This window comes from Microtus oregoni, unplaced genomic scaffold (genome assembly GCF_018167655.1).
Source record: "Microtus oregoni isolate MIOR12 unplaced genomic scaffold, Mior012 000012F_ref0000307, whole genome shotgun sequence".
NCBI lineage: Eukaryota > Metazoa > Chordata > Mammalia > Rodentia > Cricetidae > Microtus > Microtus oregoni.
This window is the reverse complement of record NW_024543071.1, coordinates 51,982,241-52,008,127: the sequence shown is the minus strand read 5'-3', so window position 1 is coordinate 52,008,127 and position 25,887 is coordinate 51,982,241. Positions and strand designations below refer to the sequence as shown.

The window sequence follows — 25,887 nt, the reverse complement described above, 5'->3', positions numbered from 1 at the left end:
AAGCCAGGAATGATGGTGGCACATCCCAGCACCTGAGAGGTGAAGAATTAGGAGTTCAAGGACAGCCTCCACTAAGTAGCAAGTTCAAGACCAGCCTAAGATACCCGAGACACTATCCCAACCATCCTTCCTCGACAAACAATAAACTCAGCTAAACTTTCCACCCCATTACAGAAGCCAGGATGACAGACTCGGGAGACCGTTGGGATGATTCCTGCCAGGTATATAATGATGCCAGCAATAATTCATCATATCTATAATTCACTTCAAGAGTCTCCAGCTAGTTTTCCCGTTCTTCTAAGTCCCCTAGCGAGGACAATCGGTTACCCGACTGTTTCGTCCTGTTTTATGGGCGTTGGGAACCTTGGCTAGCCCAGACGGGGCGGGGCACAGTTGCAAGCCCCAACCTCAGCTAGGTGCGTCAGGGGGAATCCTCGCTGCACCTGGGAGCGGCGAGGAAATTGCACCATGTATGGGCAGCTGCGTCAGAGGGGGCGGGGCCACCGCAGAGGCTAGGGGACGCCAAGCCGGTCGCTTTCCTCAGCAGAGACGGCTGGTCACCAGAGCAGGGGGTCGTGAAGTTCCGTGCGGACCGGCCCACAGCGGCTCGTTTGGAGAGGTGGGTCCCCGGAGAGGTGAAAGACGCCGCGGCGACACGCCCCCTACCCCCCGCGCTGCAAGTGGTTCAGCCCGAGAACTTTTCATTCATAAAAAAGACAAGACTCCGCGAGGCGCGAGTGAGTCAGAACCGCAGCCGCCGACGCGGACCCCACCGAGCATCAGCCCAGGGCATGTACCGAGACTTCGGAGAACCGGGACCGAGCTCCGGGGCTGGCAGCGCGTACGGTCGCCCCACGCAGGCCCCGCAAGCTCAGGCGCAGGCCGCCCAGCAGCAGGTGAGGCTGGCCGGACCCCCGAGAGGGACCTGGGTTTGAAAGGCATTAGAGGTGCTGGAGTTAGTCTGGTTTGCTTCGGGTTTAGGACCGCGACCCCGAGCAGCGTCTCCCTTTGGTGGTCGCGACCGTGGATCCTGTATGTTCTGCGCGGTCCAGGAACCGGTGTTCCCCGTGGCCAGGGGGACAGGCGCAGCAGGAGGAGCGACGATCTACGAATCCCCTTCTTGTCCTCCCGCATCTCCCTAGCTGACTGTCAATCTGCCCCTCTGTCTCCGTTAGTCTTTATTTCCTCTTGTCTGCCTCTAAATACTGGTTTCTCACCTGCCCCATCCTACGACTGAACAGGATCAGAAGAGCGCTCTGTCCCCAGCTTAATAACCGGGACCTGGACACACCGGAGAGATTGGGGGAGGGGAGTGTCCATTAGAACCCGGCCGGGTCAGCGAGTCTTTAGCAGTCTGTCTGTGACTGACCATGTGTCGCTTCCAGTTGTCCGTGTCCCTCTGCCCCGGTCAAGTCCCTATCCTTTTGAACTCAATATAGTTCTGTGGGCCCCAGGTAGTGGCTCTGAGGGGTTCCCGGAGACTGACTGTCCATTCCCTAAGCCCAATGGAGACCACGAAGTGTTGGGACATGCGCAGGGTCATCCACCAGGCCACTCTCGCGCCCCATACTCTCGGCACCCGACGGTTCCCACTGCTGGCTAGAGGCACTCGAGAGGTTGCAGGTGCCCATTTCCTGTCGAGGGGCCGCGAGCACGTGTTGCCAGGGGAGGGAAGGAGCTGCGTCCGTTCTGCCGAGTCACAGCGAACCGAGTCACTGGGGCTGAGTCACCCTGGGTGCCCCTCCCTTCCTGGCCCCAAACGGCCCCCAGGACCGAGGACCTAGGAGCGGGAGGTGCTCCTGGAGATACTTCTAGCCCACAACTGGGGTCACTGAGCTTCTGTGTCCCCCAATACTGGGCTGGGGACATAGTTGTCCCAGGCATGCCTAGGCATGTGAGGTGTTCCCTGGACGGAAGGAGCCCCGCACCCTTAGCTCACAGGTCTTAAACTCGTTCTCTCCCCTAGAACACTCACGCCCCTCCAGATTCCCCCACACACACACCTCCCCGCCCAATCCCAACAAAGCTCAGATTTCTGGTTTAAAAAAAAGAACTAAAGAATGCCAGGCCTCCGATGGAGGGTTTTTCATCTCTTTAACTTATTTTACGGACTCCAAAATCCCATCAATTTTGAGCCTTCAAAATTTTAAATTGACAATTGGGCATGCCTTTAATCCCAGCATTCAGGAGGTGGAGGCAGAGGCAGGTCAATCTCTGGGCGTTGGAGACCAATTTGGTCTACAAAGTGAGTTTCAGGACGGCCAAAATTACATAATAGAAAGATCCTGTCTCAAAAAAAAAATTAAAAGCCAATTCAACTCCGATTTCTGAGTCGGCATCTCAACAGCAATGAAATATTGCATGGTATCAAGAACAAAAAAAGTGACGTAACACTGAGGCTAAGTAACTTGCCCCAGTCACAAGTTCAGTAGATGAGCGGATACTTGAGACATAGCCCTTGTTCACATATCGGTCACCTGACTCCCCTAGGATGCTCTGTTAGACATTCTAAGCCAGGTGTGATGCTACCTGCCTAGCTTCAGTGTTTGGGAGGTGGAGGCAGAAGGGTCAAGAGTCTAGCCTAAGCTACGTGAGATCCTGTCTCTTACCGGATTCTCAGAGTTGGCTGGGGAACTAGAAGCTGGATTTATGCTCTTTTGTGAGGGTGGGCACAGGAATGGGTGAGAGCCAAGCCATTTGGGCTCAAAACTCAGTTTCTATTTGCTGGCGGTGGGTCTGTGGGCAACTGTTATCCTGTCTGAAAATGAAGACAGGATTGTGCCAGCTGTGAGTCACCGTTTATAAAGCGGTTGGAAGAGTGAGGGGCCGTTCATACTTGGTAAGAATTATCTGATGGGGAAATAGAGGTAAAAAACCATTATGTGACCTGCCCAAAGTTACCCAGCTCATGAACAAGTTTCTGATTGCCAAACTGTGCTCCCTGTGACCTCCCAGGGCCAGTGTCTGCATTGAGAGTAGAAAGGGCATGGCCTCTGTCCCCTGGAAGTCCCTCAGTTCCCCTCATCACCCACCCTCTGCTCTTACTCCTCAGAAATTCCACCTTGTGCCAAGCATCAATGCTGTCAGTGGCAACCAGGAACTGCAGTGGATGGTGCAGCCTCATTTCCTGGGGCCCGGTGGCTATCCCCGACCTCTGACCTATCCCCAGTACAGCCCCCCTCAGCCCCGGCCAGGAGTCATACGAGCCCTAGGGCCACCTCCAGGGGTGCGTCGCAGACCCTGCGAGCAGGTAAGGAACAGAGGTGTTGCACTTTCGATAGCCCTTAGGGGTCCAAAGAGGCAGGGGACAGGATCTTGCTATAAGAGACCTTCCATCGCCCATAGGAGTCCCTGGGAGGCCAAGAAAGAGGCAAAAGGTCACTTGTGAGTCAAGGAAGGCTTCCTGGAGAAGGGCTGCATGTTAACCTAAGCCACAGATGGGATGAGTATAGAAAGCTGAAGGAATCTTCTTGGGAATGGGGTTGGAGGAGCAGGAATGGAGGTGGGGAGGACGGAGTGTAATGTAAGGTGGGTATGTGGAAAAGAGGGGGACTCCATTGTCTGACATGCATGGAATGGGTAGCCTTATGCTGCCTACGTGCCTTGGGGTGAGAGAAGAGTAGGAACACTCTCTGAATCTGTTTCTTTTAATGCTCACAAAAAGTGAATGGGAAGCCAGGCGGTGATGGTGCACGCCTTTAGTCCCAGCACTTGGGATGCAGAGGCAGGCAGATCTCTGAGTTCTAGACCACCCTGGTCTACAGAGTGAGTTCCAGGACTGCCAGGGCTACATAGAGTAACCCTGTCTTGAAAAATAAACAAAGCAAAAGTGAATGGGAAATGTATTTCAGTTTTTCCATCTCCCAGCAGAGGAAGTGAGAGCCTAGACAGGGAGTCACTTGTCCGAGTCCCTACAGTAAGTAACGGGGCAGGAGTGGCCTTGGCCTCAGGTCTGCTCAGCTCCATAGTCAGATCCTCCTGAGCCACACTGTCTCAGTGGGAGCTCACACAATGTTCCAAAGTGAGCCAAGAACTTCTGCCTCCCTGAAGTCCTTTCTAAATAAATAAGGGTATGTTTTTGCTTATTTGTGCTAGGGTCTTGTTATGTAGCCCAAGCTAGCCTTGAATTTGAGATCCTCCTGTCTCAACTTCCCAAGCGCTAGGTTCCACATGTATACTAGGACACCTGACAGAGACAGAGGACCCTTAAGGCCTAGCACTTCCTCCCTAAATACTCCTGGAGCACTATGAGAGTGTCATGGGGAGAGGTCTCCCTACTCAAAGCTGGCTTGCTGGGCACGAAGGTGCATGCCTGTAATCCTGGATTTAGGAAGTGGAGACAGGAGGATCGATTCAAGTACAATCTCAGAAACACAGGACATTTAAGGTCAGTCTGGGACACATAAACCCTGCCTCAAATAACCAAACAATAAAAGAAAACTTGACTTAATTATTGCCTAGGAAAAAAAACAAACCTGACTGTGCTGGTGACTGTGGAGAAGAGCCGCCCTGGACTCAATCCCCAGTGCGTTCACATGTTCCCAAGCGAACAGACACAAATCTTGGCCATGATGGCTAAGGAGAGGATGAAGTGGGGGGGCAAGGCCTTGGGAGGTATGTGAGATGGAGCAGAGAACAGCTAACAGCAGGCTCCCCACAAGAATAGCTTACCTCTGTGACCATAAGCAAGAGGCCGACCAAGGGCAAACCCTTCCACACTTCCTTCCCTTAGCCCTGTCCTGAGCTGTCACCTTTTGATCATGGGTGCTGCTGGGCCGGAGCTGTAGTGGGTAGGGTCCTCCTGGGGCAGGTGGCTCCATCAGATGGCCTTTCACTCAGTGGACATTAAATCCTGGTCTGGAACTTTAACCAGTTATTCACCTCTCTGAGCTCCAGGTCCTTATAGGTCCTTACGTGAGAGTCTGCTGAGGTCCAGAGAGATGACTCAGCAGTTAGCACTGGCTGCTTCTGTAGAGGACCACGGCTCCTTCACCAGCACCCATATGGAAACTCACTTCCCCTAATTCCCTCCAAAGGTTCTGACTCCCTCTTCTGGTCTCTACCAGCACTGCATGCTTGTGGTGTTCATACACACACATAGGCAAAACACTCATACACACATTTTTTTAAATCTTTTTTTGTTTTTGTTTGAGACAAGATTTCTCTCTGTAACAGCCATGGGTTCTTCTGGAACTTGCTTTGTAGACCAGGCTGGCCTTGAACTAAATTTTTTAACCTTAAAAAAAAAAAAAGAATCTATGTAGGGAGTGTGGATGAGATGGCTCCGATGGCTCGGGGTAAATGTACTTGCTTAATGATCTGAGTTCAGTCCCTGAAACCCACATAGTAGAAGGAGAACTGACCTCCTTCAAGTTGTCTTCTGATCTCCACAGTGCTATGGCACACTTGTGTCACACACACACACACACACACACACACACACACACACACACGATGTTTTAGGACTCTAGCAGGCATGGTGGCACATCCTTTAGACCTAGCACTTAGGAGGCAGAGAGATCACTGTGAGTTCAAGGATAGTCAGGGCTTTTACATGGAGCAACCCTGTCTTGAAAAAACAAAAACAAAGGGCTGGAGAGATGGCTGAGCAGTTAAGAGAACTGACTGCTTTTCCAGAGGACCTGGGTTTGATTCCCAGCATGTGGGTACATGGCAGCTCACAACTGTCTGTGACTCCAATTCCACGGGATCCAACACCCTCACACAGACATATATGAAGGCAAAACACCACTGTGTATAGAATAAATAAACTTAAAAAAAAAAGCAAAAACAAACAAAATAGACTATGTAGGAAGACAGGCAGATGGTTTGTCAGGCGAGTGACTATCCTGTGAGGATGGGTCCCTAGCACCCACACAGAAGCCCAGAGTAGCTATTGTAACCCCAGCATGGGAAAGGGGCAGGCTGAGACAGACAGTCCCCAGTAGCTCACTGGCTAACAAGTCCAGCCAAATGGATAGACTCCAAGTTTAGTGAGAGACTTTGTCTCAAAAAATAAGGTAGAGAATTGAGGAAGACACCCAGTGTTACCCCCAACACACGAACACACACAAAAATCAGGAGGCAGAGGCAGGTGGATCTCTGAGTTCCAGGACAGCCTGGTCTACAGAGTGAGTTCCAGGACAGCCAGGGCTACACAGAGAAACCCCGTTTCAAACAAACAAAAATCAAACAAGAACAAGCAAGACCCCATGCAGGGAAGCACGGCCTTTCACCCTCGTGCTTTGGAGGTGGAGGCAGAGGATCTATCAGGAATCTGAGGCCAGCCTGGGATACAGGAAACCTTATCTTTTTTAAAAAACAAATAAGATAGGTATGGTGACATACATCTTCAACCCCAACACCAGGGAGGCAGAAACAGGTGGATCTCTGTGAGTTCCAGGCCAGTCTGGTCTGCACAGGAAGCTCTAGGCCAGCCAGGGCTACACAGGGAGATCAGGTCTAAAATACAAAGAAACAAAGCTACAAAAAGCAAAAAGAATCTGTGTAAGGGCTAGGGGTATAACTCAGCCGTACAGCATTTGCCTAGCTAGTGTACTAGGCACTGGGTTTGATCCCTAGCACTGAATCAAAGAAAAAAAACCCTATAAAATACTTTGTTGGTACAGTAGATTCCCAGTAACTTTTGACACTCATGAGCACCTCCTGTGATTCCTAGCTCCTCTGGGAAGGAAGAAATTCCATCGTCTAGGCTGAGGGTCTTATAAAAGGAGATAATGGTGTATCATAGACTCAGGAGGAAAGGCTACTTATGCCTGGGAAATAAGGATTTCAACATCTTAGCGGAGCTCTAAGCTGAGGAAGTATAGGAGGAGGGTCAAAGCTGACGGAGCGGGAAAACATTACAGGAAAGAAACCAGCAGGAAAGCTAGAGTGAGCAGGCGACAAGCCCCTGGGACGGAGAAGCAGTTGTGTGATGGCGGTACCCAAACTACAGCTGAGGGAAAAGCCCCCAGTTTGATGGTGAGCCCAGGGAGGGCAGCTGGTGGCCCAGCATCTGCCTCACTATCCCCCTTCTCTTCTCTCCCAACCCAGATCAGCCCTGAGGAGGAAGAACGCCGCAGAGTGAGGCGTGAACGCAACAAGCTAGCGGCGGCCAAGTGCAGAAACCGGAGAAAGGAACTAACAGACTTCCTCCAGGCGGTGAGCACCAGCTGGGCTAGAGGGTTCCCAGGAGCACGAGAAATTACTCCTCCACATCCCACCCTCCTCCCTGTCGCGGGGAAGACGTGGGAAAAGGATAAGGAAATGGGGATTAAAAATTATTTGCCGCCGGGAGGTAGTGGCGCACGCCTTTAATCCCAGCACTCGGGAGGCAGAAGCAGGCAGATCTCTGAGTGTGAGGCCAGCCTGGTCTACAGAGCAAATTCCAGGACACCCAGGGATATTACCCAGATAAAGCCTGTCTCAAATAATTTGCCGTGGGTCTCGAAGCAGAGATGATGTTGGCAGGCAATTCTGCTGAAGCCCTGGACCTGCCAGGCCATGGTGGTGCATACTTTTAATCCCAGCACTCGGGAGGCAGGAGTTCCATGCCAGCCTGGTATATAAAGCGAGTAGAGAAAACAGAAATCTTGTCTTGAGAGGGGAAAAATAAAAAAAATAAAAAGAAGCAGCCCTGTGCCTGATAGGAGTCATGCCCATTTTCTCTCAGGGTCTCATGGGAGTTGCAGTTCAGACTTACTGGGGACTCCAGGCACAACCCCCACACTCTAGCCTGAGGCTTGGCAATCTTTCACACTCCTAAATTTCTCCTAATCCTCTAAAGGAGACTGATAAACTGGAGGATGAGAAATCGGGCCTGCAGCGGGAAATTGAAGAGCTGCAGAAGCAGAAGGAACGTCTTGAGCTGGTGCTGGAAGCCCATCGACCCATCTGCAAAATCCCTGAAGAAGATAAGGACACAGGTGGTACCAGCGGCGCCAGCAGCCCACCAGCCCCCTGCCGCCCTGTACCTTGTATCTCCCTTTCTCCGGGGCCTGTGCTTGAACCCGAAGCACTTCATACCCCCACGCTCATGACCACACCCTCTCTGACTCCCTTTACTCCCAGCCTGGTTTTCACCTACCCTAGCACACCAGAACCTTGCTCCTCAGCTCATCGAAAAAGTAGCAGCAGCAGCGGTGACCCCTCCTCTGACCCCCTGGGTTCTCCCACACTCCTGGCATTGTGAGATACCCAGCCACACCCCTTGCCCATGCTACCCCAGTCATCTCCTTCCTTCCATTGATCCAGCAGGCCTGGACCATCCGCACGCCCCGAACCAGCAGGTCCTTTATCTCTTCAGAGTAGAACAAACTGTTATGCTTCGATGTGGAGCCAGCTTGGGGGGGGGTCCCCAAAGCTGCTCATTGTATCTCTAGAGCTGGCCTATCATAATTTGCACAAAATCAGAGACAAAACATGTCCCCTTTGGGCCTGGAGCCCTAACCCCTTTCGGACAGACTGCTCTCACACTATGTCACTTTCTTCATCTGATCCAGCCAGCCCCGCTCCCAGACAGAAGGTGCCCTCCCACTAGAACACTAACTCACACAGCTCCACTGCCAGCAGCACCAGGGCATCCTGCAGGTGCCTCCTGCATGGCTCAACTCAGGAGGCACCAGTGGCTTCTGTGATGAGCTGAGCTTGCACTCCCTAGCTTTGAGAAGCCTTTAGTTCCAGGGTATCCAAGCCTCCACATCAGGGGCAGCTGCTATTTATTTTCCTAAAGAGACTATTTTTATACAAACCTTCCAAAATGGAATAAAAGGCTTGAAGCTCTAGTCTGAGTTGTCATGTTGGATCCAGAGGCTAGAGGAGACCGTTTGGAACAGGAGCTCTAGGTTCCAGCCTCAGCTGTGACCTTGAAGAAACCACCATATATATTGAACTTCTATATCCCATCTGAAGAATGGGGATACCTCTGCTGTGCTTCAACTCCTGTACTTAGACTGAGAATGCTCCGGAGTACAAGCAAACAAGATTATCAGCCCCCCCTCCCCCCGGGAGACCCACACTGCTCCTATCTTAAGGACTGGGGGCAGGGAGGGGCTGTGTTATACCCTTCCACCTTCCGAACAGGCAGCCAGTGGGCTTGAGGCCCCCAACACCTGCTTCCTGCCCCATTGTTTTTGACAGGAAGGAGCCTGGAAGGGAGCTGGAGCCACTTCAGGGGCCGGATTTGGGGCTGTGTCGGCGCCCGTGGGGGAGTTAGTGGTCTACCACTGTCTTAAATCCCACCCCAAACTCCAGGTAATGAGGAGTTCTGCAGTCCCTCAGGATGGGAATTGCACCCGCGTCTTTGGGTTTCCGCCCTCTTCCCAACCCCGGCGATTTGCAGATATAGGCTGGCCAGGCTTCGGGCTCTGCTTCCTTCTCAGTTTATTAGTCCCCACCCAACCACCCATTAAGTCCCTCCACTTCAGCCTCCATTCCCCTACTGCCCTGCCAGCAAGAGCAAGGGGCCCTCCTCAGTGCCAGGGCTTTTTCAGTCCATGCCAGCGCCCTGGTGCTCAGCCGAAGCAGCGACCAGGTCTGGCGGTCCACAGAAGTCACCGTGCTCAGGGAGCAATTCAGGCAGGCGTTGGCGTAGAAAATGTGGCGCCCTCAGTCATCAGGGGAGCAGGCTAGGGGCAACTGATCTGGGCTGCCCACACTGCCAGTGCTGGAACTTCCATCGCCTAAGTCGCGGGGCCCGCACGGGGGCAGGGCGAGCTCGGGTGTTGTCCCGGCGCCTGAGCCCACTGCACTGCCGGGGCCACCGCGGGGGCCCCACTCTTCGCCCAGTGCCAGGCAAAGCTCCTTAAGCGCCAGGTTTTCCCGCAGCAGCTCCTCCTGGCGGCCTTCCAACTCGGCTAGCTTCTGCCAACAGCCACCCAGGTCCTCGCGCACAGCCCGGGATGCTTGAGTCCCGAAGAGCTGCCACTGGCGCGCTGCACGCCGTCCCCGCTGGCGCTCCGAGTCCAGGAAGCAGCAGAGATCCCGCAGCTCCCGGTTCTCCGCCTGCAGGCGCCGGTTGAGCTGTTTGAGCTCACGGATCTCGCCCAGGTGCCCCTGCAGCTGCCGATTCACCTCCTGCATCAGGCGGCCGCGCTGCACCAGCGCTGCCAGGCGCGCCGCCTCCTCCCGCCGCAGGCGCCGCACCAGCTCCTCCTTACCCAACGCCGCCATCTCCTCGTCCGTCAGCTCCTCCAGGCCTCCTGCTTCGGCCTCCATGGCTGATCAGGCAACTGCAGCATCGCCCGCCCGCCGCCGAGGCTCCGGAGCCCCTCCTCGGGCCGGTTGCCGCTCAGGCTCCGACCCGGGCTCTGGCTCTGAGGATGGCAAGCTGTGGAGGAGGCAGCGTAGGATGCAGCAGCCACCCCGGGGTGGGCACGAGGCAGGGCGCGCGCCGGGGCGGGGCCTCTTGATGTTGAAGAAGGACAGCCAATCCGGAAAGTCTCTTGGGAAGGGGCGGAGCCTAAGGCTATAGCGCTCATCTCTTCCCACTCCGGACTTGGGTGTCACGACCCTCTAAAAGTAGGGACCTTTTCTGTCCTTCCCTTCTATGGTCATCTCCGCAGAACATAAAGGCGTTGTGGGATTCCATGTCCCAAATCTCCTCAAGCACTTTTTGAGAACCGATGTTCGGGTGTCTGCCTTTGACTCCTGCCCACCCAGCAATAGAACTTAAACAGATGGCTTCCCAGGCTCTTCTTCCTTGGCCAGAACTCTCAAGCATCACTCCCAGCTACTCCGAATCCAGAGTCCAAAGGTCCTGGCTCATTATCAACCAACCCTCCCTCCCACCGAGCGTTTCCTGTCTGCCATATGGGCCATACAAAGAATTTGTTTGTTTAAAAAACTTTTGTTGTGTGAAAGGCCTTGTGCAGAAATAAATTTGACCAGAATCTTCATCTTGACCAAAAAGGTCAAAATCTGGCAAAAGAAGAAAAAAAGGAAAGAGCTGTGTGTGGGGGATGGAGACAGCTCAGAAGTGCTGCTTCCGGAAAGAACCAGAGATAATCCAGCCTTCACTCCTCCCGGGGAGGCTCACAGCCAGTTGTGAGGGCTGTGAACCTCCATGGGCACACACAAAAAATCTGAAATAAGAAAATCTTTTAGGCGAGGGGCGGGAGGAGAGCATCCAAGTTCACACTGAACACATGGCTCAGCGCTAAAGCACTTGCCTAGCAAGGCCCTGGTACATTTGCGAACCACAAGAGAAGGATGTGATGTAGAAGTGGTCTCTGGGAAAGTATTTCCCAAGGAGGAAATACCTGAAAGATGCCTAAGACTGTGAACAGAGTTCCAGGACAGACAGGGCTATGTAGAGAAACCTTATCTCAAAGACAACACAAAAGATTGCCAACAGAGAGAACGGATGTGAGAGAAGAGTGTGGTAAAGGCATCGATGCCCTAAGAGCCCGGCTGCGTGAGGAACAAGTGAGGATAGTTCTGAGATCTTGATAAGTGTAGGGAAACGGAAAGTGGGGAGATGCCGGGGCTCCGAAGAGCTGGGTGTGCTGCCTAGAAGTCAAATTCTTAAGGACTTGCAATGCTAAACTGGAGGCTTTCCAAAGACCAGTAAAAATTTTAAACAGGGAGCCAGGTAGTGGTGGCGCACGCCTTTAATCCCAGCACTCGGGAGGGGAGGCACAGGCAAGTGGGTCTTTGTGAGTTCAAGGCCAGCCTGGTCTACAGAGCAAGTTCTAGGACAGCCAAGGACTACACATAGAAACCCTGTCTTGAAAAATAAAAACACACAAATAAATAAATTTTAAAAAGGGAAATCACATTTTAAAATGTTTTGTCTTGTTTGATATAGGGTCTCAATATGTAATCCTGGATGGCCTGAAAGTGTCTATGTAGACCAGGCTGACCTACAAGTCACAGGAATTACAAGCATGAGCCACCTTGGAAAATATACATTTTTAGAAGACTGTTAAAAGAAGCCAGTCGTATTGGCAAATGCCAGTAATCCCAGCATTAGGAATGGAGTATGGGGTGGGGAGGGAGGAGGCAGGAGCCTCAGGAATTCCGAGTCATCCTTCCCATAGCAAGACCAGTCTGAGCTGTAGGAACAGACTTTGTCCCCCCAACCCCAAAAGAAGCCTTCAACTGCGCTATGTTGGGTAGACTCTGGCGGCAGGGTGTATACAGGATGAATAACTATGTATCAATGAACAGAGAGAGCTGTGTAGGAAGACTAGGCTGCCAGTCAGTGGGCAGAGAGGAAGAAGCAGATACCAGAGGCACCCAGCAGGCACGTGACAGCTCTGAGTGCTTCCAGAGAGGAATCTGGGAAACAGCCCAGGTTTCTAGAACTGATAGGATGCTGACTGGGGGTGAGAGAGATCTCTCTAGAGACCCTAGGGGACAGAGGTGGAGGGAAGAGACCTGGCCTTGTTAACCAGGACGTGCAGAACCTCCTGTCTTCTAGGGTCTAGCTAGACTGGCTTGTGTAGAGCCTTTTAATTTATGTTTTCCCATGACAGGATTTCTCTGTGTAACCCTGACTGCCCTGAAAAAACTCACCATAGGCCGGGCTGCCTCTGCTTCCGGAGTGTTGGGATTAAAGGTGTGCGCCACCGCATTGCTGTTATGGCTGACTTTTTGCCCCCTCTGAGGTAGGATTTCTCTGTGTGTACCACAGGCTGTCACAGAACTCACTCTCTCTAGACCAGGCTGGCCATGAACTCAGAGATCCACCTTCCTCATCATGAATTCACAGAGCTGTGCCCTGGTCTCTTCAGGGCTGACTCTTTTTTCTTTTCTTTCTTTCTTTTTTTTTTTTGAGTATAATAGGGGGTTATTTATTTGGGGATAGACTCACGGATCATAATCTTCTGCTGGAACAGAAAACAGCAACCAAATCCTCACTGATATATCTTCTGGTAGCAAGATCAGATCTCCTTGCTGGCCAGGTAGCTCGCAAACAAAAGGCCTACCTTCCAGGACTGACTCTTTTCTTTTGTTTGTTTCTTTGTTTTTGGTTTTCAAGACAGGGTTTCTCTGTGTAACAGCCCTCGCTGCCCTGGAACTAGCTCTGAAGATCAGGCTGGCCTCGAACTCACAGAGATCCGCCTGTCTCTACCTCCCTTAATTTATTTATTTATTATGTATATAGTGTTCTGCTTGCTTGATGGCTGCTGGCCAGAAGAGGGCATTCCAGATGGCAGTAAACCACCATGTGATAGCTGGGAATTGAACTCAGGACTTTTGGAAGAGCAGGCAGTGCTCTTAACATCTGAGCCATCTCTAGCCCCAGAGCTGATTCTTCTTTTGTTTGTTTGTTTTTTATTTTTTTTTTCAAGACAGGATTTCTCTGTAGCTTTGGAGCCTGTCCTAGAACTAGGGCTTGTAGACCAGGCTCGCCTTGAACGCACAGAGATCCGCCTGCTTATGCCTCCTGAATGCTGGGTTTAAAGGCTTGCACCACCACTGCCCCACCCAGGGCTGACTCTTATCTTAAACACTGGGTATTTGAAAATAAAATGAGTCCTTTTTTGTTTTGTTTTGGTTTTGGATTTTTTTTTTTTTTTGAGACAGGGTTTCTCTGTGGCTTTGGAGCCTGTCCTGGAACTCGCTCTGTAGACCAGGCTGGTCTCGAACTCACAGAGATCCGCCTGCCTCTGCCTCCCGAGTGCTGGGATTAAAGGCGTGCGCCACCATCGCCCGGCAAAGATAATTTTTTTTCTTTTTCTTTTCTGGCTTTTTTTTTTTTTTTTTTTTTGGTTTTTTGAGACAGGATTTCTCTGTGTAGCCCTAGCTGTCCTGGAACTCACAGAGATCTGCCTGCCTCTGCCTCCCAAGTGCTGGGATTAAAGGCGTGCGCCACCACCGCCCAACTATTGGTTTTGGATTTTTGAGACAGGGTTTCTCTGTGTAGCCCTGGGTGTCCTGGAACTCACTCTGTAGGTCAACCAGGCAGGCCTCAAACTCAGAGATACACCTGCCTCTGCCTCCTTAGTGGTGGGATTAAAGATTATTTTTTTTTTAGTAATTAAAAAAGTAAATTATACTTAGGTGTATGTGTAACAGTGCATGTGTGGTGGTCAGACGACAATTCGTTGACGTTGCTTTTTTTACACAGTGTGGGTCCTGGAGATCGACCCGTCAGGTTTGGTGGCTCCTGTGTCCAACACAAAGAAGACAGTGGAAAGCCTTAGCAGATAGATGGCCCTGCAGATGCCTGCTTCCAGGAAGAAAGACTTTAAGAGAAGTCACAGCTTGTGTGGGGGTGTAGTAAGTGTTGAAAAACCATAGTGGGGGCTGGAGAGTTGGCTCAGTGGTTATGAGCAAGAACTGCTCTTGCAGAGGATCTGAGTTCAATTCCCAGCACCCACATTGGCGACTTCCAGTTGTCCGTAATTCCAGCTCCAGAGGCTCTGATACATCTGGTCTCCCAGGGCAACTGTACTCACATGCATATACCCCCCCCCAGCATACACATAGTTCAAAATAATAAAAATAAGATACATGGAGGGAACAAGAAAGATGCTCATCTGTCTGATGGCTATGCAAGCAGAGCCATATGCACTCAGCGATTTAGGATAAAGCCTCAGAAAGATTCTAATTTAGGACACAGGCCAAAATTGGGAGACTCTGAGAGAGCTGAGAAGATGGAAGAGACAAAAGGAGGAAATGGGAGAATCTGTAAGACAGGCGAGACTGGGAAAAGGCTTTCCGGAGTTCTACAGAGAACCTCCAGCAGGGGAGAGAAATGAGGGCAGAGCAGCTTCCTCCTACCACTTCGTCCCGGAAGTGGTCCTTCGCTGGCTCCGGGTGCCCGGAGCGAAATCTCCGCACTCCCGGAAGTGGCTCTGTGGCTGCTTGCCCGGCCCAGGGCCGTGCTAGCTCCAGCTCTGGACGAACCCGGCCCGGGCATCGCCATGACCAGCGAGCTAGACATTTTCGTGGGGAACACGACCCTTATAGATGAAGACGTGTATCGCCTCTGGCTGGATGGTTACTCAGGTCTGTGTAGCGCCCTCCCGGGATCGGGAAGCGGTTGTTTTGGGTGGGAGAGGGGGCGTGGCCAGGATTTAGGCTTCACTTAGGGAAGTGGACTGTCTGCTGGGAGTCAGGGATGGAGAAAGATTGGAGCTAGAGCCCCTGGAGGGCCCCTGGGTACAGCAAGGTGGGACCTTATGGTAGTGCCCTCTCCCTAGTGAACGATGCAGTGGCGCTGCGAGTACGCTCCGGGATCCTGGAGCAGACCGGCGCCACCACAGGAGTGCTACAGAGCGACACCATGGACCACTACCGCACCTTTCACATGCTCGAGCGTCTGCTGCACGCGCCACCGAAGCTGCTGCACCAGCTCATCTTCCAGATCCCTCCCTCCCGACAGGCGCTCCTCATCGAGAGGTGCTCACCTAGGGGACGGCGGGAATGTCAATCAGTTCGACTTTATAGCCACTTTGCAGGGTGAAACTGAGGCTCAGAGAGAATAGAACACACCCTGGAAATCAGAAAGTTAAGAACAGAAGGAACCAACCCCAGACTTCCTTCCCCTTTCTTAATGGATCACCAATAATGTCCTATGCCTCCACAAGGTACTACACCTTTGACGAGGCCTTTGTTCGGGAGGTCTTGGGCAAGAAGCTGTCCAAGGGTACCAAGAAAGACCTGGATGACATCAGCGCCAAAACAGGAATTACGCTCAAGAGCTGCCGGAGGCAGGTGGGTTCCACATATCCCATCCCCCACCTAGCCCACCACTTGACCTTCTCCTCACTGCCCTAGCTCCCAGTGCCCTGGCTCCACTTCCAGCCTGTGATTGTGGAAGCGGCTTCTTCCTGTGGAGTCTCTTCTCCATCCACTTCCCATCTGGCCAGAGTGGCTTTCACAGTCTCAGTTCAGACCGTGGCTTTCCCTTGCTTATACGTGGTTTTCATTGACTCCTGTTATCCTCGACCTTCAGACTCTGGGTGGGTCCCCGCAGACCTCTCTAGGCTTACATTTCTCAAACCCCAAGCTTGTTTTTGTTCATGGTGCTCCTGTCTAGAAGGTACTCTTTTCTTCACCATATCTACCCCTTGGAATCCACCGCAGGGAGCTAGGTGCTATCTTATCTTTGCACCTTTTTGGTAGCATCTGTGGTAGTATCCATGAGCCTTTTCTTCAAGGGAGAAGTACCAGGATGTAAAGTGGTCTCAGGTGACTGTAAGTCTGACAGGCAGACCTCTGTCAGTTTGAGGCCAACTTGGTCTATATAGTGAGTTCCAGAACAGCCAGGACTACACAGTGAGACCTTGTCTCAAGACAAACAAAAGCCCAAGTCATTTGTTGAAGGAGTAACTAGTGTGAAATCAGTACCTGCCCACTGGATAGGTGGAGAGGAGAGGGAGAAGTCCCGCACCATGCCCAGCACCCTGACCAGCCTCCTCCTTCCCAGTCCATGCCCAGCACCCTGACCAGCCTTCTTCCCTTAACTGCCCTACAGTTCGACAATTTTAAGCGAGTCTTCAAGGTGGTGGAAGAAATGCGGGGCTCCCTGGTGGACAACATCCAGCAGCACTTCCTCCTCTCTGACCGCCTAGCCAGGTGAGGGGCAGCCCTCTCCTGCCCGCATCGCTTCCCTGAGCCCTTAGACTGGCACACCTTCCCCATCCGTACCCTTTCACCTTCTGACTGTTTTGGAGGAAGAATTATTCTATTAATGACCTGTAAACTGCTTCAAATTGGTCAGGGTTAAGGCATTTGTAAAGCATTTAAAACATGCTTGGGCCAGACAGTGGTGGCACACACCTTTAATCCCAGGAGGCAGAGGCAGGCAGATCTCTGTGAGTTCGAGGCCAGCCTGGTCTACAAGAGCTAGTTCCAGGACAGACTCCAAAGCTACAGAGAAATCATGTCTCAAAAACAAAACAAAAAAAGTTATTTCTTAAGCTTACTGTGTATAGAGAATGTATTTGTATGACAAGGTGACATTTCTAGTCCTGAGAGAGCCACTGTCCCTGTCTGCAGAGATTACTGTGTATAGAGAATGTATTTGTGTATGACAAGGTGACATTTCTAGTCCTGAGAGAGCCACTGTCCCTGTTCCATCTGCAGAGATTATGCAGCCATCGTCTTTTTTGCCAACAATCGCTTTGAAACAGGAAAGAAAAAGCTACAGTACCTAAGCTTCGGTGACTTTGCCTTTTGTGCTGAGCTTATGATCCAGAACTGGACCCTTGGAGCCGTCGGTGAGGCCCCTACTGACCCAGGTGCCTGAACATTCCCTACCCTCTTGGGGACTGATTCCCTGCCAGCAGCTCTTCCTGTAGCTTCCTCAGTAACCAGCATCCTTCAGCCCTCAGCCCCGGGCACCTCTCCATATAGTCCATTCACTCCGCATGCACCTTGTCGCCACTGTGTGGCCTGGGGCATAGCATTCCCCTCTATCTCTGAGATCCCAAGGGAGGGAGTGCCGAGGGAGGTTCAGGACCTCAGAAGATGGGTTCTCATCACCCACAACTTCTTTCATGGTCTCCGCAGACTCCCAGATGGACGACATGGATGTGGACTTAGACAAGGAGTTTCTCCAAGACTTGAAGGAGCTCAAGGTTCTCGTAGCTGACAAGGACCTTCTAGACTTGCATAAGAGGTGACTTCGGGGATCCATGAGACAGGGTATAGAATGGTCTCCAGTGGCTATAGGTGTGACCATATCTTCCTACAGCCTGGTGTGTGCTGCCCTCCGGGGAAAGCTGGGTGTCTTCTCTGAGATGGAAACCAACTTCAAGGTCTGTGACCCTGTCCAGGCCCTTCCCCCTAAAGTGTCAGGAGCCTTCTGTGTTCTGTCCCTGCTGGGCAACTCTGCTCATGCCCGAAATTGACCAGCAGGTGGCACTGCTGCTCTCTGCCTATGAGGGGGAACCAAGCTCATAACCAAAGGGACTTGATTGAGGGAGGTGGATAGATTTGGGGAGGGGCCTGGCCCTCCCCCAGTCTCAGTGCTCAGCCTCCAGCTTCTGGGGCAGAAGACAGAACTCCCAAGATCCCTGCCCCACAGAATCTGTCCCGGGGGCTGGTGAACGTGGCTGCCAAGCTGACCCACAATAAAGATGTCAGAGACCTATTTGTGGACCTTGTGGAGAAGGTGAGCAGTCCCATCTCCACCCCACCCCATCCCCAGCCTGTCCTGTCTCTGAGCATCTCTGCTGAGGTTACTTGTTCCTTCGGGCCTACAGTTTGTGGAACCCTGCCGCTCTGACCACTGGACACTGAATGATGTGCGGCTCTTCCTCAACCAGTATTCAGCGTCTGTCCACTCCCTGGACGGCTTCCGGTGAGAGGTGCCAGGCCTGCTGGCTAACTTATTTGCCCCCCAGTAGACTCAGAGTTTGCTATTGAACTACCCTGTGGGTGGAAGTTCCCACTCTTCTTTGTCCCCTTCCTTTTTGTCCTTCCTTTCTCAGATGTAAACTGAGGATAAACCAGGAGGCTCATAAGACTTTATGGACACTAAATAGCCTAGGGTGTGACGGTGACAGTGTGCTCATCCACCGTGCACAAGGCCTGAGTTCAGTCCTCTGCACTGTACGGGGAGTGGGGAGAAGGAAGCCAGGCATAAGGGCTCAAGTCTGTAATCCCAATACTTTGGAAGCTGGAGCATGAGGATTGCCACTGTTTTCCAGGCCAGCCTGGGCTATAGAATGAGACTCTGTCTCCAAAAACAAACTATTGAAAAAAAAATTTGCGTGTGTGTGTGTGCGTGTGTGTGTGCATACACACATGACTTCTTGGTGTGCGAAGGTCTAGAAAGCACTCGTAGCAGTGTGTCAGGCACGGTGTTGAGTGAACATCAACTATCACTGTTGTCATTTTCATTGCAGGCACCAGACCCTCTGGGACCGCTACATGGGTACCCTCCGTGGCTGCCTTCTGCGCCTCTATCATGACTAAACATAACTCAAAGCCCTTGCCCCTCCCCCCTCCGGCATACCCTGACAATAAAGTTGCCATACGTTTGGAGACTGGTTCTTGTTCCAGGTTGAGGAGCTCATGGGGACTTTCACAGTGTGCACCGATGTGTTCCAAGGGCCATTAGTGTTGAGGATGTTTGTACCAGCACCTCAGGGACTGACTGGATCGTGACCTGATGAGATCTTCATACCACACCCTCCCTCTCCACATCCCAGCTGAAACCACTCAGGAGCCAGGGATCATATCTGGGTTTATGAAGCCATACAGAGAGGATGGAGAAGTCAGGGAGAACCTCAGGGTCGGGCTGATGAGGGCAGTGGCCAAGTGGGAGAGGCTGAGGGATTGCTGCTGGCCTCAAGGTGGGCAAGAGATTGGTGACTTCTTAACCGGATGGTCCACATGAGCGGTGATTGGGTACTTGGTGATACCACAGCTATTGTTTCCCCGGTATAGCCTGAAGTAGCCCTAGGAAATTAGGGGGTGTCAGTGCCAGAAGGCAGAGAAGAAGTTAGCCTGCCCTTCCCCCACCCCGCTCCCCTCACCTTCTCGCCCCATTCAGCTCCCCAGGAGTTCTTCAGGATCCAGTATGGGACAGAGCGACGGGGTTTGCGAGCCTGGGACGAGACTGTCCCTGACTGTATACCCTCCTCCTTGTCTCTGCCAAAACCCACCAACAGGACAGAATGGTCCACGTGCTGGGGATCACAGTTAGTGTGCGTGGCCTTGATCACACCCTTCTGGTAACCCTGCAGGGGTGGGAGATAGAGGAGCTGAGTCCAGGGCCCACTCCATTCTGCCCCTTCTCTGCCCCCTGCCCCACCCACCTGGAGTAGCTTCATGTTGATAGTCACGGTGATGGGGCCATGGAGGGCCAGGTAGCCTGCAATCACTGGAAATGGGTAATTACTAGAGATTCTTGAGTGTGCCACCAAGCCCTGCCTGCCCTGAGGCTGCTGCTCTCCTCACAGGGGAATGGACTTTAATTGTGTCTCCCATAGCCAGGCCTCCAATCTGCTTTCTCTGCCCCCAGTACCCATGTCCACCCTGACCATACCCTGCTCGTTACTCTTTAACATGGTGAAATCCTGGATCCAGGCCACCTTCTTGTACTTCTTGGCTAGACACCCACGGGGGCTGGGGCGCCCCTGGAATGGGTAATCCTTTTTGCTGGCCAGGCCACCTGAAGACAAGCAAGACCAAGAAGGAGTCTTGGCTACTAACACCCTCCATCCCCATGGTCTTCCCACGAGTTCTGGTACTCAACTGTTGTTGAGGACAGTCACATATGCGTCCCACACAAAACCACCCTGGCAGCCATTTCCACAGCGGTCACAGTCCAGGAGCTCTGGGACAGAAAGGGACAGTTATGTGAGCAGGCCCCTAGGCCATCTTTCCCTGTCACCCATCTCCCTGCCATACCCTGCACAGAGACTTCCACAAGCTGGTTGTGTTTGATGCGCCACAGGGCCTCGATGTTGTCCGCTGCTGCCATGGCCCAGCAGCACCTGCAGGATTCCTGAGTGGGAAGAGGGTGGGGCGGGGTAAGGTATCAAGGCCTGGACCTCATCCCCCTCCCCCAGGGCAGGTTGAGCAGATACCTGATTCTTGATTGATGAGATGATGTTTGTTGCCTTACGCCAGTCACAGCTGGGGGGCACCAGTCCCCCCGACTTTTCAGACCCTGCCTTTTTGACCATTTTGGGGATCCTTTCAGGCACCCTCTGATGCCCATAGAGCTGGCTAAACTCCTCCTCTGGGGACAAACAAGGTCACGGAGGTCACAGATTTGACGCTTATATATTATCCCTTTCCAGCAGTCACTACCTTGGTTTGTCCCATCCCTATGAAACGTTCAGAGGCAACAGGCAGGATGAGGCCTAGAGAGGTCCAGCTTGCATCTTCCACCTCTGGCCTCTGAGCCAAGCTGGGGCACAGGCCATCGAGTTCCTGTCTTGTGCTCTGAGATTTGGGGCAGTCACCCAGGCTGCTCTTTAAAGGGGGAGACTTGCTCTGTCCATCTGCCAGACACCCCACTCACCCACTCTGGGCCAGGAGGGTCTGGTACCTGTGAGGTCACTGAATGGAGTCTCCCCAAACTCTGCTGTGCCCAAGTCTTCCTCCTGTAGTCTTTGAGCCTGGGCCAAGTTGTGGGCAAAGATGTCCAGACGGCGAGCATATTCTAGACCAGAAAGGGGTTTTTGCAGGCTGGTCTCAGGGCAGGAAGTGGCCACTGGTTGGGTTACCCACACCCACCCAGGTGAGTGCTGGCTCTTTCCTATAGCCCCCACGACTACCACCACTGTGAAAAACTGATTATCCAGCCCACATGGGGTTAGAATTTCCCCCAGTGGCACCAAGAGGCCCACTCTAGGGGGAAGTTGAATAAAACCTTTATAGGCAGTATCTCAGAAAGGAAAGTTAGAGGGCTGGAGAGATGACTCAGAGGTTAAGAGCACTGGCTAGTCTTCCAGAGGACCTGAGTTCAATTCCCAGCAAACACATGGTGGCTCACAACCATCTGTAATGAGATCTGGTGCCCTCTTCTGACTTGTAGGCAGACATGCCAACAGCATGTTGTATGCTTAATAAATAAATAAATCTTTAAAAAAAAGGAAAGTTAAAATGGCTGGAGATGGGTTTCCTGTACCTGTGGTTATACCTTCCCTGCCACCTCTTCACACATCTGACCACAGGTGGGGGTGAGTGAGTGGGGTGTGGGGATGGAGCATAACACATGCACACAGATACAAACACACACAAAAAGAGAGAGAGAAAGAAAGAGAGAGAGAAAGAGCCTTCTGTGGGAGATGAAACCCCAGAGTGAAGGGGAGAACAACCAATAAACAGGGCGAGAATGGGGGACAGGGAGTTGCCACCTTGGAGACAAAATGAGTGTCCTTGGGGATGTGCTGACTGAAATATGACGGGACGGTGGTCCTCCACACCTGGCCTGGAGTCACAGGTGACCAGGTGACAGCAAAGTGAGGATCATGCTGTGCCCATCATACCTTGGGGCAAGCCAAGGCGTACACTGTGGGCCCTGCTTCCCACTCTGGCCTGGGCCAGGTCTTCTCCCCTTCCCAAGCCATAAGGTCATCTCTTAAGCAGACAGAGGGAATGGGACTGGAAACATCTGTGATCATGATACCTGCTTCGTTTGAGTAAGTCCGGTTGTATTTGATCTGGAACAGCTTGAAGACTTCTGTCAGCTCCAGTGGTCGGGGCCCTGCATCCTGACAAGGAGTCAGAGTGTGGGAAAGAATCATTGTAAACCCAATCTGGTACCCAACCAAGGTGCAAAGACGGCTAAGGGCTCCCCGGGCGTTCTCTTTCCTCAGTGTGAGCAACCACCTGTTAGCCTCATCTGCTCCCTCTGAGAAATGGGAAGGAAAAGTCACACAGGACAGTTCACCCCTGTAATTGAATGCTCATTCCAGTATTTAAGAGGTTGAGGCAGGAAGACAGCTGAGAGCTTTAAGCCAGAGAAGAAGGCCAATCTGAGCTACAAAGTAAACCCCCCTGCTTTTTTTAAGACAGTGTTTCCCTGTATAACAGCCCTGTCTGTCCTGGAACTCACTGTGTAGACCAGGCTGGCCTCAGACTCACAGAGATCCTCCTGCCAACATTCCCTGTAAAATCTTGTCTTAAGAAAATTAAAAAGAAAGAAGAAAAATATACCAGCTCATAAAGAGAAGACCCCAGGCACGGGTTGGCAGGGAAGGGCATGGTGAGCAGGTTAGAGCATTTACCTTGAGGAGGGAGTTGCTGTGGCCTTGGCCTGCTGCCAACAGGACCAGAAAGTAGGAGAGGTGGACAGTCAGTGTCATGGTGCAGCCGAGAGTGCTGGGGGGCAGGAAGCTATGCAGACCAAATTGGAAAGGGCAGGGCTAGAGAAACCACGAGGGGAAACCAGGTTGGGGTGGAGGGTAGACCCTCCTCCACCCGCCTGGCTGACTAACTGTACCCCAACAACTTCTTTTCAATAGCAGCTCCTGACTACCCTGTTCCAGACAGTTCTAGGGATGTAAAGACAAATCTTTCTTTAAGGAGACAGGGAGGCAGATCTAAGTGGACAGTGATGATGCCCACATGATGGGAAACTTAGACAGCAGCCACAGTGCCCGGTGTTTGGACAGGAATGAGTGGTGATGGGCAGCCTTTAGGGACTCACTCTTGCTTTCCCTGTGAAACTCAGTCAGTGTAAGGGCCACCTTCTTAAAGAAACCTCCTCTGCTTGAGACCCCAGCCTCAGGTTAACAGATTATAGGCCCCCTGAGCCATTTCAAACTTCTGCCCACTCATCTCCTAACCACACAGAAGTATCCAATCTGTCTGCATCTAGATCACCCGGAAATGTGGGGCAGGCTCAATGAGTATTCAGTTTGTTTGGGTTATTTTGTTTATTTGATGTTGTTGAGACAAGGTCTCACTATGGAACCCTGGCTGACCTGAAACTCGCCAGCTGTGTAGATCAGGCTAACTTTGAATTCACAAATACTTGCCTGTCTCTGCCTGAGTCCTGGGATTAAAGGCGAGTGCTACCATGCCAGGAAGTTTGGGGGTTCTTTTGTGAGGGAAGGAACAGAATCTCATGTAGCCCAGCCTGACCTTAAACTCCTTAGGTAAATAGGGAAGACCTTCAATTCCAGGCCTTCCTCCTTAGACTGAGCACTTTGGTTACAGACATCAGTGCATATTAACTGACTGAAAACTTGTAGTTAGCTTCTGTCTCATTTTTCTTCCTTCATATGGTCTACGAATGAGGAGAAAGAAAGACGACAGAAAGTACCACAGAAAAAACAAACCCAAAACTTGTGTGGCTGGGAGCTGGGCAGCGCCTTCAGACCTGTTAGCTGCCACCCCCATATTGAGTGTGTCCTTGGGCTAAAGAAGCCCCCCAACCGATCTCCAGACTGGGAAGCAACAGCCAAGACCAGAGACAGGTGCAAAGAGCTGGCTTTCCAGGGCCCATGGTTGGGGTGAAAGGGGAGGGGTCTGGCCCTGGGACTCACCCATTTTCATGCTTCCCACCTTCTCTCTTCTTTAGGAATTGCCTTAGAATTGTTATGTTCCATTAAACTCCATATTTCTCCTGGGGACAGGAAACTGAGGGACTATTTAAAAAATAATGCTGACAAGAAAGGAAAATAAATACGTAAAAAAATAATGCTGTGTCCACGGATGGTTAACCCAGTGACCCTGGAGCCCAGTTATATGCCCCCAAGTGGGTCTTGTGCTGTGTGGTCCCCATAGGTGCCCTGTGTTGTGGAAGGCTAACAGGAAGTGGCTGGGGGCTTTTTTGCTTGTCCCCTCCATCTCTCAGACATGAGCTCTGCAAAGGACAGGTTTTGATGTGTTTTGGTCAGTGCTGTATCCTTGGTGCCTGGGACCTCTGATCGTCAGTGGCCACTCAACAAGCCCTTGCATGGGTGAATGGCTCTCTCCCTTCTGACCACTTGTTCATATGTATCCTCTTGCTCCTGCCCAGCAACCAGCTGTGGCTGGGCTGGGAGCCCAGAAACCTCACTACTCATTCTTGTTTTTTTTTTTTTAATGTTCATTGGTGTTTGACCTGCATGTATGTCTGTGTGAGGGTGTCAGAAGCCCTGGAACTGGAGCTACAGACAGGTGTGAGCTGCCATGTGGGTGCTGGGATTTGAACCCAGGTAGGTCCCCTGGAGGAGAAGCCAGCGCTCTTATCCGCTGAGCCATCTCCCCAGCCTGTTCCTTCTCATTCTAACATGGGACAAGGTTCAGTCTTAGAGTCAGGGGGACTTGATTCTAACATTGTTCTTGTTACTTTGGTGGCACTGAGGACAAATCTGCCAGCCCCTGTCATCTGTGGAGTAGAGTAACAATGGTGTCCCAGCTCTGGCTTGACAAGAGGATCACAGAGTGTCCTTGCCAGTGCCTGCCTGGGATGGTTAAGTCTTGATAATCAGGAGTTTTTATTTGAATTAATAACAGCTTTAGTGTGTGGTTATGGTGGCTCATGCCTGTAATTCCAGCACATGGGAGGCTGAGACAAGAGGCTTGCCATGAGTTCAAGGCTAGCCTGGTTACATAGTAAGTTCCAGACCAGTGTGGGGAATGTGAGACTGTTTCAAACAGCACTAACAAACATATTAAATGAGATATAAATCACTTATTATGCAATTTATCTGTTTGGTTTTGGTTTTGTTGGTTTTTTTTGTTTTTTGTTTTTGTTGTTGTTTTCAACAGGGTCTCACTGTGTAGCTCTAGTTGTCCTGGAACACACTACGTAGACCAGGCTAACCTTGAACTCAGAGATCTGCCTGCCTCTGCCTCCTGAGTGCTAGGATTAAGTCATGCACCATCACTGTCCAACTGCGATTTATCTTTAATATTAAATATTAAATTTAATATTAAAATATTTAAAAGGTTTATATATTATATATGTGTATGTATTTATATATTTGAGACAGGATTTCTCTTTGGAGACCAGGCTGGTCTCAAATTCACAGAGATCTGCTTGCCTCCACTTCCCAAGTACTAGGATTAAAGGCGTGTGGCCAGGCCTTTTTTCTTTTATTTATTTTTCTTTCTCCTTCTGTGTCTCCACCAGCAGGGCTTTGAGACTGGCCTGATTGGGCAATGGGAAATGAAGAAATAGCAGACATGCACAGTGAAACCCTAGGGATCTGGTGGGCCATGTGTTCTGAGGGGACACACCAACAGCCTTGGAAACTCAGGACAGTTTATCTCTTGAGCTGGAGGAGGAAAGTTAGCTAATCTCCTCAGGGGTCTCTGCAGGGGAGTAGTCTCAGGACGCAGTCATCTGGGCTTGCAAAATGCACACAAGGTCAGCATCTGCACTCGCTCACAGAAGGCCTCTGTCATTCCTCTGAGCCTGACCTGGAGAACGCCCTGCCATCTCCACGGTTCTGACATGGCTGGGGTAATATCAATAACACGTGTTCACTGGGGACTTCATCCGTTCCCCACACTTTTTCCTTTCCCTTTCCT

At 51.7% G+C, this 25,887-nt stretch overlaps 4 protein-coding genes across 5 annotated transcripts; 2 read left to right on the top strand and 2 right to left on the bottom strand.

The window, feature by feature from the left end:
• The first annotated feature begins 507 nt into the window (after positions 1–507).
• On the top strand, positions 508–8,886 carry Fosl1 (FOS like 1, AP-1 transcription factor subunit). The gene is made up of 4 exons (XM_041662034.1): positions 508–896; positions 3,053–3,250; positions 7,057–7,164; positions 7,790–8,886. Exons 1-4 carry the CDS (start codon positions 792–794, stop codon positions 8,192–8,194), a joined length of 816 nt encoding a protein of 271 aa, XP_041517968.1. The 5' UTR covers positions 508–791; the 3' UTR covers positions 8,195–8,886.
• Positions 8,887–9,367: 481 nt separating this feature from the next.
• On the bottom strand, positions 9,368–10,394 carry Ccdc85b (coiled-coil domain containing 85B). The gene has a single exon (XM_041662035.1). The coding sequence runs from the start codon at positions 10,216–10,218 to the stop codon at positions 9,610–9,612; it is 609 nt and encodes a 202-aa protein (XP_041517969.1). The 5' UTR covers positions 10,219–10,394; the 3' UTR covers positions 9,368–9,609.
• Positions 10,395–14,807: 4,413 nt separating this feature from the next.
• On the top strand, positions 14,808–18,948 carry LOC121454387 (FGF1 intracellular binding protein). Of its 2 annotated transcripts, none has more exons than XM_041661699.1 (10): positions 14,808–14,961; positions 15,156–15,354; positions 15,543–15,669; positions 16,433–16,533; positions 17,044–17,177; positions 17,470–17,578; positions 17,654–17,717; positions 17,987–18,073; positions 18,165–18,262; positions 18,810–18,948. In XM_041661699.1, exons 1-10 carry the CDS (start codon positions 14,877–14,879, stop codon positions 18,877–18,879), a joined length of 1,074 nt encoding a protein of 357 aa, XP_041517633.1. In that variant the 5' UTR covers positions 14,808–14,876; the 3' UTR covers positions 18,880–18,948. The 2 variants fall into 2 exon arrangements, with proteins under 2 accessions (XP_041517633.1, XP_041517632.1); XM_041661698.1 differs by having other exon boundaries at positions 17,044–17,198.
• A 306-nt stretch (positions 18,949–19,254) lies between these two features.
• Positions 19,255–22,727, bottom strand: Ctsw (cathepsin W). Its single transcript, XM_041662119.1, has 10 exons — positions 22,650–22,727; positions 22,049–22,133; positions 20,966–21,079; positions 20,499–20,653; positions 20,320–20,416; positions 20,165–20,245; positions 19,955–20,080; positions 19,725–19,789; positions 19,443–19,646; positions 19,255–19,365 (listed from the first exon to the last, which is right to left on the bottom strand). The coding sequence occupies exons 1-10, from the start codon at positions 22,725–22,727 to the stop codon at positions 19,255–19,257; spliced, it is 1,116 nt and encodes a 371-aa protein (XP_041518053.1).
• Positions 22,728–25,887: the final 3,160 nt, after the last annotated feature.

Excerpts from the sequence above, each read along its gene's own strand:
- Ctsw (XM_041662119.1), bottom strand. The coding sequence starts at position 22,727 with ATGACACTGACTGTCCACCTCTCCTACTTTCTGGTCCTGTTGGCAGCA. Across the intron at positions 20,417-20,498 it reads TCTCATCAATCAAGAATCAG|GAATCCTGCAGGTGCTGCTG; the intron begins GTATCTGCTCAA and ends CTTCCCACTCAG. Across the intron at positions 19,366-19,442 it reads GAGCTGAATGGGGCGAGAAG|GGCTACTTCAGGCTATACCG; the intron begins GTGAGGGGAGCG and ends CTAATTTCCTAG.
- Fosl1 (XM_041662034.1), top strand. The coding sequence starts at position 792 with ATGTACCGAGACTTCGGAGAACCGGGACCGAGCTCCGGGGCTGGCAGC. Across the intron at positions 3,251-7,056 it reads GTCGCAGACCCTGCGAGCAG|ATCAGCCCTGAGGAGGAAGA; the intron begins GTAAGGAACAGA and ends CTCCCAACCCAG. Across the intron at positions 7,165-7,789 it reads TAACAGACTTCCTCCAGGCG|GAGACTGATAAACTGGAGGA; the intron begins GTGAGCACCAGC and ends AATCCTCTAAAG.
- LOC121454387 (XM_041661698.1), top strand. The coding sequence starts at position 14,877 with ATGACCAGCGAGCTAGACATTTTCGTGGGGAACACGACCCTTATAGAT. Across the intron at positions 14,962-15,155 it reads CTGGCTGGATGGTTACTCAG|TGAACGATGCAGTGGCGCTG; the intron begins GTCTGTGTAGCG and ends CCCTCTCCCTAG. Across the intron at positions 17,579-17,653 it reads CTTCTAGACTTGCATAAGAG|CCTGGTGTGTGCTGCCCTCC; the intron begins GTGACTTCGGGG and ends ATCTTCCTACAG.
- Ccdc85b (XM_041662035.1), bottom strand. The coding sequence starts at position 10,218 with ATGGAGGCCGAAGCAGGAGGCCTGGAGGAGCTGACGGACGAGGAGATG.